This window comes from Polypterus senegalus, chromosome 16 (assembly GCF_016835505.1).
Source record: "Polypterus senegalus isolate Bchr_013 chromosome 16, ASM1683550v1, whole genome shotgun sequence".
NCBI lineage: Eukaryota > Metazoa > Chordata > Cladistia > Polypteriformes > Polypteridae > Polypterus > Polypterus senegalus.
In genome coordinates, this window is record NC_053169.1 from 57,906,694 (window position 1) to 57,919,838 (window position 13,145).

A 13,145-nucleotide genomic window follows, 5' to 3' on the forward strand; every position below is an offset into this window, starting at 1 on the left:
ACAGTGAGAAGAGATCGAATATGTATTGTTCGGATTTAAACTTTAAGTCGGAGACTTGTAGATCATCTAATTCGTGTTGCCATCAGGGGAAAAAAAATAGTGTTTCTTCCCAATGAAGAGGCATATCCGCGAGTTTTAAAAGATTTGTTGTTTGGTGAAAGTGAAATCCCGCAAGAGAAAATTTCAAGCACGTACATGGTTCAATCATTACTCATTTGTGTGAATGCTATTGTTTAGATACATTTCTTGTAGAGAGAAAGAAACGATATTCACTCACGGGCAGTAATACATTGCGTTGTCACGATGTAATTCCAAACGCGGAATCAAAATTCAATGCGATATTGATGAAAAGGTAAAAATGAAAAGAGATTGAATACTGTATATGGAAATAGGTGATATAAAAAGAAATGTACTGCGCGAGCAGCTGCAAAGAGGAGGTTTAAAAAAAAATGCAAGTGGCAGGGACACAAAGTGGCTGCCGCATAGCGTAGGCCAGGTGGGTGGTATGGGGGTTAATAAGTGGGTGGGCAAGCGAAAGCCCCTAGTTTAACTGAAGAAAAACTCAAAAGTTAGTGATTGTGTAAGTATTCAAGCCCTATAAATGAATACTTTGTCGAAAACCCTTTTGCTGCAATAACAGCCTTAATTCTTTTGGGTTAAGTATTTTCCAGTTTTGCACATTGTCCAAGAGTGATTCTTCCCCATTCTTCTTGGCAAAATTTATAGAAATCCTCTACGCTGGTGGGATGGTGCCTCTGAACATCAGGATAAGGGCTTTGACTTGGTCATTCCAAAACATTCACCTTTCTGTTTTTGAGCCATTCCAGTGTCGCTTTGGCTTTATGCTTAGGGACATTATGATGTTGAAAGATTAATCTTCTCCTGAGCTGTAGGTTCATACCAGACTGGAACCAATTCTTCTTTAGTATTTTGCAGTGTTTGTGTCCATTTATTGTCCCTTTAACTCTGACAAGATTCTCTGCCCCAGCACATGAATAACATCCCCATAACATGATGTTGCCACCACCATATTTCATTGTAGGTGTGGTGTTTCTTGAAGCATCAGTAGTGTTAGGGCCAGGTTATACTTGGCACTCAGAATGCTCACGCACAAGCATCATGGATGCCATACATTCCCAGTTGCCCTTTTGTTGCATCCTGTGAGCACGTCATCAGAAATTAACATGGCGCGTACGTGAGTTGCAGTACCAGCAAAGATTCGGGTGGTGTTTGTGTTCAAGGTTTGGTACACAACGGCAGCATCGTTGTTTACTATCAACATCTCTCTAGTGACAAACATGTCTGTCAGAACAGTTGGCATCAAATTGCTCTTTGAAAGTGGATGTGGAGATATGTCTGTGCTAAGCAGAAAATGTCATAGAAAAGAAGTGGGGATTCAGCTGTTGCAAGATAACTCATTAAAAGGTCTGTTGCCATCTTTTTTTGTTTTTCTTTTTTTTTCTTTTCTTTTTTTTAACACCTTCACAACAGCATCTCACACTGCCACCTGGTGGAATCCTCCAGATTTACACAAAGTTTGCACACAAGTATAGTCAGTACACTGCTTGCGTAGCAGCAGTGTCCGCAAGCGTATGTGTTACATAGCATCAAGTATATCCCAGCCCTTAGTTTTATGCCACACATGCCTTCTCACACATCTTAACTGGGTCTTTCTTATGCTTTGTAGCAGTCCCCTATGTGCTTTTATTGTCGACCATGGCTTCTTTCTTGATACCCTTCTGTTGAGGCCTTTTTTATGGAGAGCTCTTGAAATTGTAGACCCATGCACCTACACTCCAGTTTAAGCCAAAGAGCACTGACACACCAGCAGAATGTTCCTTTGTTTTAATTTTTGTAATGATTGTCCGACAAGGACTATGGCCCTTACAAAGGGTGCTTTTTATATCCAGGGAGATATAAAGGACTACTAGCATGTAGTACCAAATTATGTTTAATTATGGTAAATTGACTATTAACTTTGTGTAGTTTATGATTAATTTGTCTAAACCAGGAGCTTCCAAAGCATAGAGGTTTAAATACTTATACAAACACTAACTTTTGAGAAGTCGAGAAGTGTGCGGACTGACGACATGAAGAATCGCCAAAAGGCAGAGTTTGTTCTTCTGGAGCCATGCTGCTGTGGATTTGCTGCGATGTTTGGGGTCATTGTCCTGTTGCATCACCCAGCCTCTTCTGAGCTTAAGTTGATGTACAGACACCCTCACATTATCCTGGAGAATTTGTTGCTAAACTTGTAGTACTAGGGTGTTGTACCATGTTAGCTATCTTGCCTGAAGAAGGGGCCTGAGTTGCCTCGAAAGCTTGCATATTGTTATCTTTTTAGTTAGCCAATAAAAGGTGTCATTTTGCTTGGCTTTTCTCTACATTGATAAACTTGTGAATTCATTTTCCCCTCAATGATGACAAGCTGTCCAGGCCCTGATGTAGCAAATTATGATGTTCCCTCCACCATACTTTACTGTAGGGATGATGTTTTGATGTCGATTTGCAGTGTCCTTTTTACGCAAAATGAAGTTCTGCTTGTTTATCACAAATAGTTCAATGTTGGTTTCATCACTCCACAAAGCTTTTTCCCAGTACCGTTGTGGAGTATCCAAGTGCTGTTTCGCAAACTTCATAGACAGCTTGTCTAACAGTAGACTGATGAATATCTAAAATCTTTGAGATGACTTTGTAACCCTTTCCGGCCTTATGTAGATTAACAATTCTTGATCGTAGTTCTTCAGACAGCTCTTTCGTGCAAGGCATGATTCCCATCTGGATATGCTTCATGTCAAAAGCTCAAACTCAAACTTAATAGTGTTTTTTATCAATCAGAGTAATTCTAGGCTACACCTCTGAACTTGTTTCATTAAATGGACTCCAGGTGTGTTAAATTCTCACTGCAGTGAGCTTCTTAAAAAGTCATTAGCTTAGGGTTCACTTACTTTTTCCAACCTTCATTTTCACATTTTGAATGATTTGCTCAATTTGTTCAAAAACTCTCTGAAAATCTGTGTGTCTTTAGTTATAGGAGACTGTGTTTGTTCATTATTGTGAGTGACATGAAGATACGACCATGTTTTATATGGGAATTAGACATGAACATAGATAATTCCTAAGGGTTCATATACTTTTTACTTTGACCGTTATATATATCTAATGTGTGTGTGTGTGTATATATATATATATATATATATATATATATATATATATATATATATATATATATATGTGTGTGTGTATATATATATATATATATATATATATATATATATATATATATATATATATATATATATATATATATATATGTGTGTGTGTGTATATATCTATAATAATAAAAGACAAAGCCCTCACTCACTCACTGACTCATCACTAATTCTCCAACTTCCCGTGTAGGTAGAAGGCTGAAATTTGGCAGGCTTATTCCTTACAGCTTACTTACAAAAGTTAAGCAGGTTTCATTTCGAAATTCTACACGTAACGGTCATAACGGTTGATAACGATCAACAACGTCCGCCATGTTGAACTTTCTTATTTATGGCCCCATCTTCACGAAATTTGGTAGGTGGCTTCCTGAGCTAACCAAACCAATGTATGTACTTATTTCGGTGGTATGACGCCACTGTCAGCCGCCATATTGAACTTTCCAACATCACTAATTCTCCAACTTCCCGTATAGGTAGAAGGCTGAAATTTGGCAGGCTCATTCCTTACAGCTTACTTACAAAAGTTAAGCAGGTTTCATTTCGAAATTCTACGCGTAATGGTCATAACGGTCAACAATGTCCGCCATGTTGAACTTTCTTATTTTTGGCCCCATCTTCTCGAAATTTGGTAGGTGGTTTCCCTGCACTAACCAAAACCAATGCACGTACTTATTTCGGTGGTATGATGCCACTGTCGGCCGCCATATTGAACTTTTCAACAGTCTTTGTTACTTATGGGCCCATCTTCAAGAAATTTGGTACACGGGTTCCCAACGCTAACTGAATCCTACTTACGTACATATATATGTCCATAGCCTGCACCTCGGTCACCGTGTGAGGTGGCGTTGGGTCCCCCATCCCAACGCCTCCCACGTTGTTGGCTGCCTGCCTATATAAGACCGTCCGTCGCTCCGGTCTCTACATTCCCTTCCTTGCTTCGCCACGGGATTCACGTCTCCCTACTGATAACTACAGCCTTTTGTTTAATCCACGGCTTCTCGCTGTTTTATTGTTTGTTTATTACAATTATAGTTATTGTAGGTATTTTACACTTACTTTACATTGCTCAGGTACCCATTTCCTTTATCATTCCAACCCCCATTACCATGTCTATCGAGATGATCACTATCGATCAAAGAACTGTCACTTACCGAGTGGTTTCCATGCCCAGAGATACCACCTACCTTTTCCATTCTCTTTGTTACATATTGCACGCCATATCAGGCTCACTCTTGATATCCGGAGGAACATTCTGTCTTATGTATTGAATGACTGGGACAGGTTCAAGGTGTGGACTGATGACGGTACAGGAGATAATTATACTACACAGGAGCACTATAAGAGTGAAATGCTTAAGCCCTTCACCTATGGTTCTGCATGTGAGTTGATGGCTGCCGCTGAATTGTTCAGTTGTCGCTTTCAAGTGTACCGAAATGGCCAAATATTTTACACCTTTCGACAACCGCCAATGCCTCTTAAACATCTTAGATTCACAGGTGACGATTTCAGTAGTGGACACTTTGATGTTTATGAATGTTTAAACTCTCAAAAGCTGGATGTGATTTTATCGATGAAACGGTTGTGTGCTTACAACGCTTGACAGATGCGAATGTCACTTCAACACAAGTCCTGCAAATACTGTCGTAATTGAAACAAACCATGAAACTCAAACCGATTATGACAGCAGCAATCCAAGCTGTGAGATTTGAGACAAGATTACTGTTCACATGGCCAACTGTAAGTTGCATGCTCAAGAGTAAGCTCAGCGCACAGCTTGGTCATGTTACATCCGGAGGGCCGAACTGACAACATGGTATACAAAGAGATCCTTAACAAATAATTATTGGCATATTTTCCTCAGTTTAAAAAGGTTTAATTTTCTTCTTAATAAAAATTTTAATGCAGTACTTCACCGCTCGGTATTTTGCAGGTATTTTGCTATATATATATATATATATGACAGCAACACTAATAACAGTGACAAAACAATTACATTGACAATCATGTTACGTTATTTTAAAATGTTTCCTTTTCTTTTCATTACTTCTTTAACACACTACTTCTCCGCTCTTGAAGCTGGTATTTATATATATATATATATATATATATATATATATATATATATATATATATATATATATATATATATATATATATATATATATATATATATATATATATATATATGTATATATATATATATATATATATATATATATATATATGTATATATATATATATATATATGTATATATATATATGTATATATGTATATGTATATATATATATATATATATATATATATGTATATATGTATATATATATATATATATATATATGTATATATATATATATATATATTATGTATATATATGTATATATATATATATATATGTGTATATATGTATATATATGTGTATATATATATATATATATATGTATATATATATATATATATATATATATATATATATATTATATATGTATATATATATGTATATATGTATATATATATGTGTATATGTATATATATATGTATATATATATATATATATATATATATATATATATATATATATATATATATATATATATATATATATATATATATATATATATATATATATATAGCTGTAACAGTTTATTTAGAATAGAAAAAGGCTTCTGTTAACTTTCTTTTGATGGTGGCCTGGGGTTGAGATTAATATGAAAAGTAAATGTATGAAAAAGTGTGTTAATTACATATTTGATTGGTTTGTGATTCATTCATTGAAATGTGATTTATAAAGTCAAAGGTTTAAGCTGCTATTTTACAGATAATCTTATTTAATAATACTGTATGGATCTAATGATAATGATAATAGGTTCCCAGAGTTCAATGTAATAACATTCCATTTTTAACTTTAGGATTATCTAGAGGGAAAGGTTTACATAGTTAATCACCACCTTTATTAATGTAACACCATAGCATATGTTTTTGTCAGAAATGAAGTTTTCCCATGATTTAACCTAATCAAAACTGAAAGTTTTTCCAGTATACTATCACAAATGATAGAAGAAGGAAATCCTTCTTTTTTACTCTTGTAATTATGTTTAGTAAAACACACGATTGTTATATATAAATGCAGCAGCAATACCAGAATAATACCTTCATAAAAGTTAAAATTGTTCAATTCTAGTTTTATTTGTTTTACTCATTTTTCCTTCGGTTTTGAACAGTCATTCAACACATTGCATATGATGTACCATGAGGCAACTGCTTGCCATGTAACAGGAGACCTAGTAGAACTTCTATCAATCTTTCTGTCTGTTCTGAAAGCTACACGTCCCTACCTGCAGAGAAAAGGTGAGTGATTTTATGGTGAATGCTAAGCTTTATGTGATTAAAATCATTTGATTGTCATTTCGCCTAAAGTAATAACTATGTTTTCTTAAATACATAAAATTAAATACAAATATTATCGATTTTTTTCCCCTATTTTTAGATGTTAAACAAGCCCTAATTCAGTGGCAGGAAAGAATAGAATTTGCACACAAGTTACTGACACTTCTTAATTCATATAGTCCCCCTGAATTAAGAAATGCTTGCATAGGTAAGTATTTATTCTATTTAATTGGTTATTTCCCATTGAGCTTTTGTGTATACATTTCTTAATTGTATTGTATTTAAAATAATAATATTGTATATAATTAAAATAAAAATAGTGTACAAATATTGTATTCTAATGTATATTTCTAATATTTTGTTTACAAACATGGATTTTTTTTGCGTGTGTGTGATTTCTGCTTTTCCACCTTACCCCCAGTTAAGACTTGTAGAGAATATGCAACATATATGTAATGTGTGGAGGGTGGCTAGTTATTACCATTCATTCTTGCAGATCCTTTAAGGTTGCCACAGGCCAGTGGACACCATGATAACTGTTTTATTTGCCTGATCTGATCAAATTTTGAAATAAAGGCATTGTAGTTCTTTATAATTACAGTATGTTTACTTTAAAATAATAAACTTTGTTTTTAACTAAATAATGTTGTTTGCAATTATCTTAATAAAATAAAAAAACGGCTGAATGCAGAATACCTGGATTTCAGTATTTACATTTCCAAACCCTGAAATTTCAGTAAGGATGTGTAGATATTTAAGATCCATTGCATTTCTATAAACATGTTTATTAAGTTGTTTTATTTCAAAGTACATTAATTGCATTCAAATTATAATGATGACGTTGTTGCATATGAAATAAGGACAATTTGTTTTTGCCTTATCCAGCTATTTTCTGAAATATAATTTTCTGTGTAAATAAAATAGTTTTGCAAGTCATGTATTTATGTATAACTTAACTATGTTTCTAATGCATAATCTGTTTTTGAAACTTTTGTTTTTCAGATGTTTTAAAAGAATTAGTCCTCCTTAGTCCTCATGATTTTCTTCACACATTAGTTCCATTTTTACAGCATAACCATTGCACTTACCACCATAGTAATATCCCAAGTAAGTATCTTTCAGTAATACATTTTTTATTTATTTAAATGAAAGATCTCTTCATTGGAAGACTGCTTAGCACTGCTTCTTCACAACCCGGGAATCTGGCTTGAGTTTGCAATATTACATATAAGTAGGTTCCTTCTGAGTAGTCTGCATTCTACCTATAGTCCTGTGAAAAAGTATTTGCCTCCTTCCTAATATCTTCTGATTTTTGATATTTTAAACAATGAATGTCAGGCCTTCAGACAAAATGCATTATTAGATAAGGGGTATCTGAGTGAACACACAATACAGTTTTTAAATCATTAATTTCTTTATTCAAGGAACAAAGTTATCAAAATCTTCTATAACCATTATGAAAAACTAATTGTCCCAATAGTTTCAGTACTTGATTGCATCACTTTTAGCAAGAATAATTTCAACTTAACGCTTCCTTTAACTTGATTTCAGTGTTTAACATCACTGTTGAGTAATTTTAGTCCATACTTCTTTGCAGAACCGGTTTGCAGACTCATTGTTTGGTTTGCCGGATTGAAATGCTTGTTCAAGGTCCTGACATCTCTATTAGGTTCAAGTCGTGACTTTGACTCATTCACACCGAAACTTGTAATTTTCGTTCTTCTAACCATTCATTGTAGTGTTGAGGTGTAATGGTTACATAGTCCAGTTATGCTTCAACTTCAGGTGGTAGACCGGTGACTTGACATTACGGGTGTGTGATATTATCTCGAAATTCTGTAGGGTTTTGTTGATAACGATAAGTAGATGATATTTTGCATCCTTCAAAGTTGTGTTTGTAGAAGTCTTATATTGTACTAGCTCCAGCTTGTTCTTTTTAACAGTAGAATTCCCGAAGCCGACTTTAAAAGTCATAATGGCGGGCCACCTTAAATTCCTTTGCACCTCTTCAACAACATCTTTGTTTTGCAAATGTGTCAATTAGTATAAGCAGCAAGCAGCCTGCTCACATATCCCTCACCAAGCTAGCTGAAATTCGTCACAAAATTCTAACAGCTGAAGTCACTTTATCTATGAGTTAGGTGTCTGGAATTATATAGGGTAAATAATATATCGTTATTTGGGACACATAGCTGTGTATTCCGTGTCTACAACAATCTGGGTAAATGTGGGATTGCGGGACATGCAAGGCAAGAAATGTTCAACACATAACTAAAACAAAAACATTTTCATGTTAGAGTAATAATGTAAAGACTGAAGTCCAAATATCAATTAAACACTTTCACAGAAGGTATAACAAAACAAGTGCGCCTTTATTCAAGAGTTTAAGTAAAAGAAATTATTCAATTCACATGTTGCTGTCAAGGTATAAAAACCAAAGCCCAAATATCAATCGGCACAACTTAAACACATCTTGGCAGGTGTAGAGGTAAGAGTGGCTGTTTCATAATTAAGAGGTTGCGGGTTCGATCCCAGGTTCTCCCCGCATTTACTGTTTAGTAGTGAGCTGCTATTATTATTACTATTATATAATAAAACATACAGCTTTAATAAAAACATACATTTGATTTGAGTCTCTAACACCCGGTGTAAATTTTTGCTAATTGTAAAAGTTTTTTTAGTTTTATTCTCTCAGTTACATTCACGTGGTACAACAAACTTGCTTCTCCCTCCCTAGCTGACTTGATGGCGTTCTTTTCACAAGAGCGACGATGACCACAGTTGACCCTGTGGTTGATGACTGGTCTGAACTATCTGTTGTACCAACAATTAAATATACAATGCCCTATGACTGCTATCAGACTATCATGCGGCATTTGTGCTTGAAAACAAAGACAACCATGCAGAACGTGTGAAAAATGACAGATTTGCTGCAATCTCTGACATTTGGCAACGTTTTGTTGAGAACTGTGCTTTGAGTTACAACCTAGGGCAACATATTACTGCTGATGAGCAACTGTTTCCAATCAGGATCTTGTTGTCCTTTCTTACAGTACATCTCAACCAAGCCTGACAAATTTGGCATAAAGTTTTGGATTGTGGCAGATTTGGAAACAAAGTACACATACAATGCACTTCTTATTTAGGAAAATTCTTCTGTTCAAGAATAGTGTCTGCCTCATACCCAGCTGGCTCCTGCTAATTACAATGCTTTAATAAAAAAAAATGAGAATTCTCAAAATTGGTGGATGATAGATATCCTTCTCAAACATCAGTATGCTTTCTTTTGCATTATTTTCAGTTATTTAATATTTTTAAATTATGCTACTAGAGATCAAAAAAATACTTAATCCAGGAGTTGTGCATTTTATTCATTCTGTTACAAATTTGCTGTTTAAGATATAATCACACAGAATTGCATCTTTTGATTTTTAGTAATGCAAATTAGCGATATAAAATTGTGAATTATATTTCAAGGTTGCGTCAAACATTTCAGATCTTTAGTCCTGATTGCTGATTATACGTATTCATCCATCGGTCTATCTATTTCTAAACCTGCCTTCACAATTGAGAACAAACACACACACCCACATCAGGACCAATTTAGCATCCCCAATCCACCTAAGACTTTGGGCTGTGGGAGGCAACCAGAGACGCAGGAGGAAACCCATGTGCACATGGTGAGAACATGCAAACTGGGACTAAAACCCTGGTCTTTTTTGGGAGGCAGCAGTGCTACCACTGCACTAACATGTAGCCCTGATTGTACATACTGTGTCTGCAAAGTAAATGGTCACTGTTGAGAATTGGTTTTAAAAGTATTTAATTTTAAAAATGTCTTTTTAGTGTCATTTGGTCCTTATTTTCCTTGCCGGGAGAATATAAAGCTAATGGGAGGAAAAAACAACATTCGTCCACCCCGTCCAGAACTTAATATGTGTCTTTTACCCTCCATGGTGGAAACAAGCAAGGTATTTGAATCGATTTATACAAGCCAAGGATTAGTACCAAACATATTTTGCTCAATTAAGCTTGGATAATGTAAAATGTGTTTCCTTTAAAAAAAATAAATACTTCTGGTAACAGTTTAGTCACTTTCAGTGTTTTTATTCAACTTTTAAAAGAATATTACAAAGTAAATGTATGTATAGTAGCTGTTATCATATTTTAATTTTATCTTTATTACAACAACTTTGCTATGTTTTCTAGTTGTAATGATGCCCAAGTACCCCATGTGTCCTTTTTATGTCACACAAAATGTTCAATATACTCTTAAACAGATAATTACTTTTCAGTTTGCAAAACATCATTGTTTATGTGGTGATATATAAATTGACAGAGCAGTGACAGTTAGGATCTAAAATGTTTTAAACATATAAACATACATGTTACATTTCTTGTCCTCAGTTTCCATTTCTAAAATGGACACCTAAATTTTTAAATAAAAAAAAATAATAATCACAAATTTTGAGCCCATGGTTGTTTCTACATCCACATTCAAGGTGGTGTGTGTTTTTTTTTACTCATCTGTCCCATCTCAAATTAAGTAGTGATTTATCAATAATAACTTTCAACCTTCTGTCAAATTTTGCAATTAAGGTGTTATTGTTATTTCTTGGCATGGTGCCATTATCTTTAAGCTCTAAATATCATGTTCTAATAGTTCAGTTAGTAATTAGTGACTTAATTCAGTCTTATAAGCAAGTGAATACATTATTATCTTTATTTTTACATATATCTTTATTTTTATGGAAACAAATTTTTGCCCCCATGATATCTGCCGGAACTCTCTGAAAATCTCTCAAAACATATTTGAAGAGGAAAAACTATCCAGTCTCTTGTACTAAAGAAATCGTAAAGCATATCCTAATCCTAATCCTAATTGTAATTATGAAACACGTTTTTAAACTTGGTGACTAATGTGCCAAATAGGCCATTGAGTATGTTTATAAAAATGTGGCGTTCTGAATATAGTTTAATTTATTAACCTCGAAAGAAACACAGTTATTACTTTAACCACACCATTCTTGTTTTCAGCATAGAGAAATGGCTAATAAGATGTTGGTATATCAAATATTAAGAAATAACTATGAAAAACATTGCAAAAATGTGCACCTCAGCCAGCAGATATTATTTAATGTAGTAAGATGTAACATATCCAATGATTTTTTTACTGTTCATTCTTCTTAATGCCGAGAGAATGATGTGCAGTTTAACAGTGTTTTTAATAACTGTCTTTTCCTCTTCCTAAAAGATCATTCCAGGTACACATGTCCACCTTCCCAAAGGAAAATGATAACCTTATTATAATATGTATCCTATAGACTAATTTTCCTACTAAACCATCTTTCTGAATCTTAGCCAAGGCTAATGCTACTGTTTAACAAGTTCGAGCTGGCATTGCCAAAGACACACAATTGCCATCAAATCTCTAAGGAATGTTTAAACCTAATACAGTATAAAGCTGCATTAGAGTCCCCAAAGGTATTGCTGTCACTGTGTGTAGAGCATAACGGAGAGAGCTATATTTTTACTGCGTAAATTTAAGTTAAACTCAATATATTTTTTAAATGATTCAGCTATGGAACTTCAGCATAGTTCACTTAAATAATATAAATCCTAATTTATTCATTTTAGGACATCACACCCTTTTTTATTTGTCATTGGTATTGAATCTCTTATTCAGAGATTATTATTAAAATGAATCATCATCCTCAATTGTGAAAGAGACTTTTTCTGGGTTTACCATGACTAGTTGGTTTCCCCCAAAATCATGTTTCCTCAATTCTCCACAGAAGTTGTTATTCTTTGAGGTGAAAACAATTTCTATCAAGTCATCTAACACTGCAAATGAACATGTCTTCTTTGGCATCCTCTCCAAGCGTTTTACAGTGAACGTTTTCACCTAATTATCAGTCCACTTGCCCATATCAGCTTGGGCTTTGTGCTGAGGAAAAACATACTATCATTAGGTAGTACATTTGACTTTAAATTTTTTGCTGTGATACCCCCTTGATGTTCATGGATACTAACATATTTTTTATAGCTTTCAGAGCATTCTATATTTGCAAGTCTTATAAAATAATAGGTGAAATTCTAAATTTGGTTTGCTTGGAATACAAATGTGTACTGATAAAATAATTTTCAAGAGACCTAAAGATAAGGGTGATGTTGTTTCCTACTTTTTAATTATATCATTCATTGAATAGTGAATATGCAATTCTTGAGATTATGGAAGAAATTAGATAGTAATGAACTTGTGCTCACTTGATTCACTATGATTTGATTTGTGATGCTTTACTGTGTATTTTAACTACCATTGTTGTAGGTAACACATTACAAGTATGCATTACGTTGTCAGATTGCTCTTTAAAGTAACAGGTTATGTAACTTTATGTTAACTTTGTTAAAGTAAAAACACCTCCACTATTTTCAAAAAAATGAAATATACATTACTGCATTACTACGGAAGATTATTCCGTCTACTCCAAAAAATTATAGCAGTATTTTACATTTTTATAGAAGTATTGCCCTTTTTTCCAAAGATG

The 13,145-nt window shown here is 33.9% G+C and overlaps 1 protein-coding gene across 1 annotated transcript in view; it reads left to right on the plus strand.

Annotated features, from left to right (window-relative positions):
- Positions 1-13,145, plus strand: part of usp34 (ubiquitin specific peptidase 34) — a 480,412-nt gene that overhangs the window by 438,693 nt on the left and 28,574 nt on the right. Inside the window, exons 70-73 of the mRNA XM_039738342.1 lie at positions 6,432-6,558; positions 6,698-6,805; positions 7,600-7,704; positions 10,444-10,568. Coding sequence (XP_039594276.1) covers positions 6,432-6,558; positions 6,698-6,805; positions 7,600-7,704; positions 10,444-10,568 — 465 coding nt within the window. The remainder of the gene's footprint in view (positions 1-6,431; positions 6,559-6,697; positions 6,806-7,599; positions 7,705-10,443; positions 10,569-13,145) is intronic.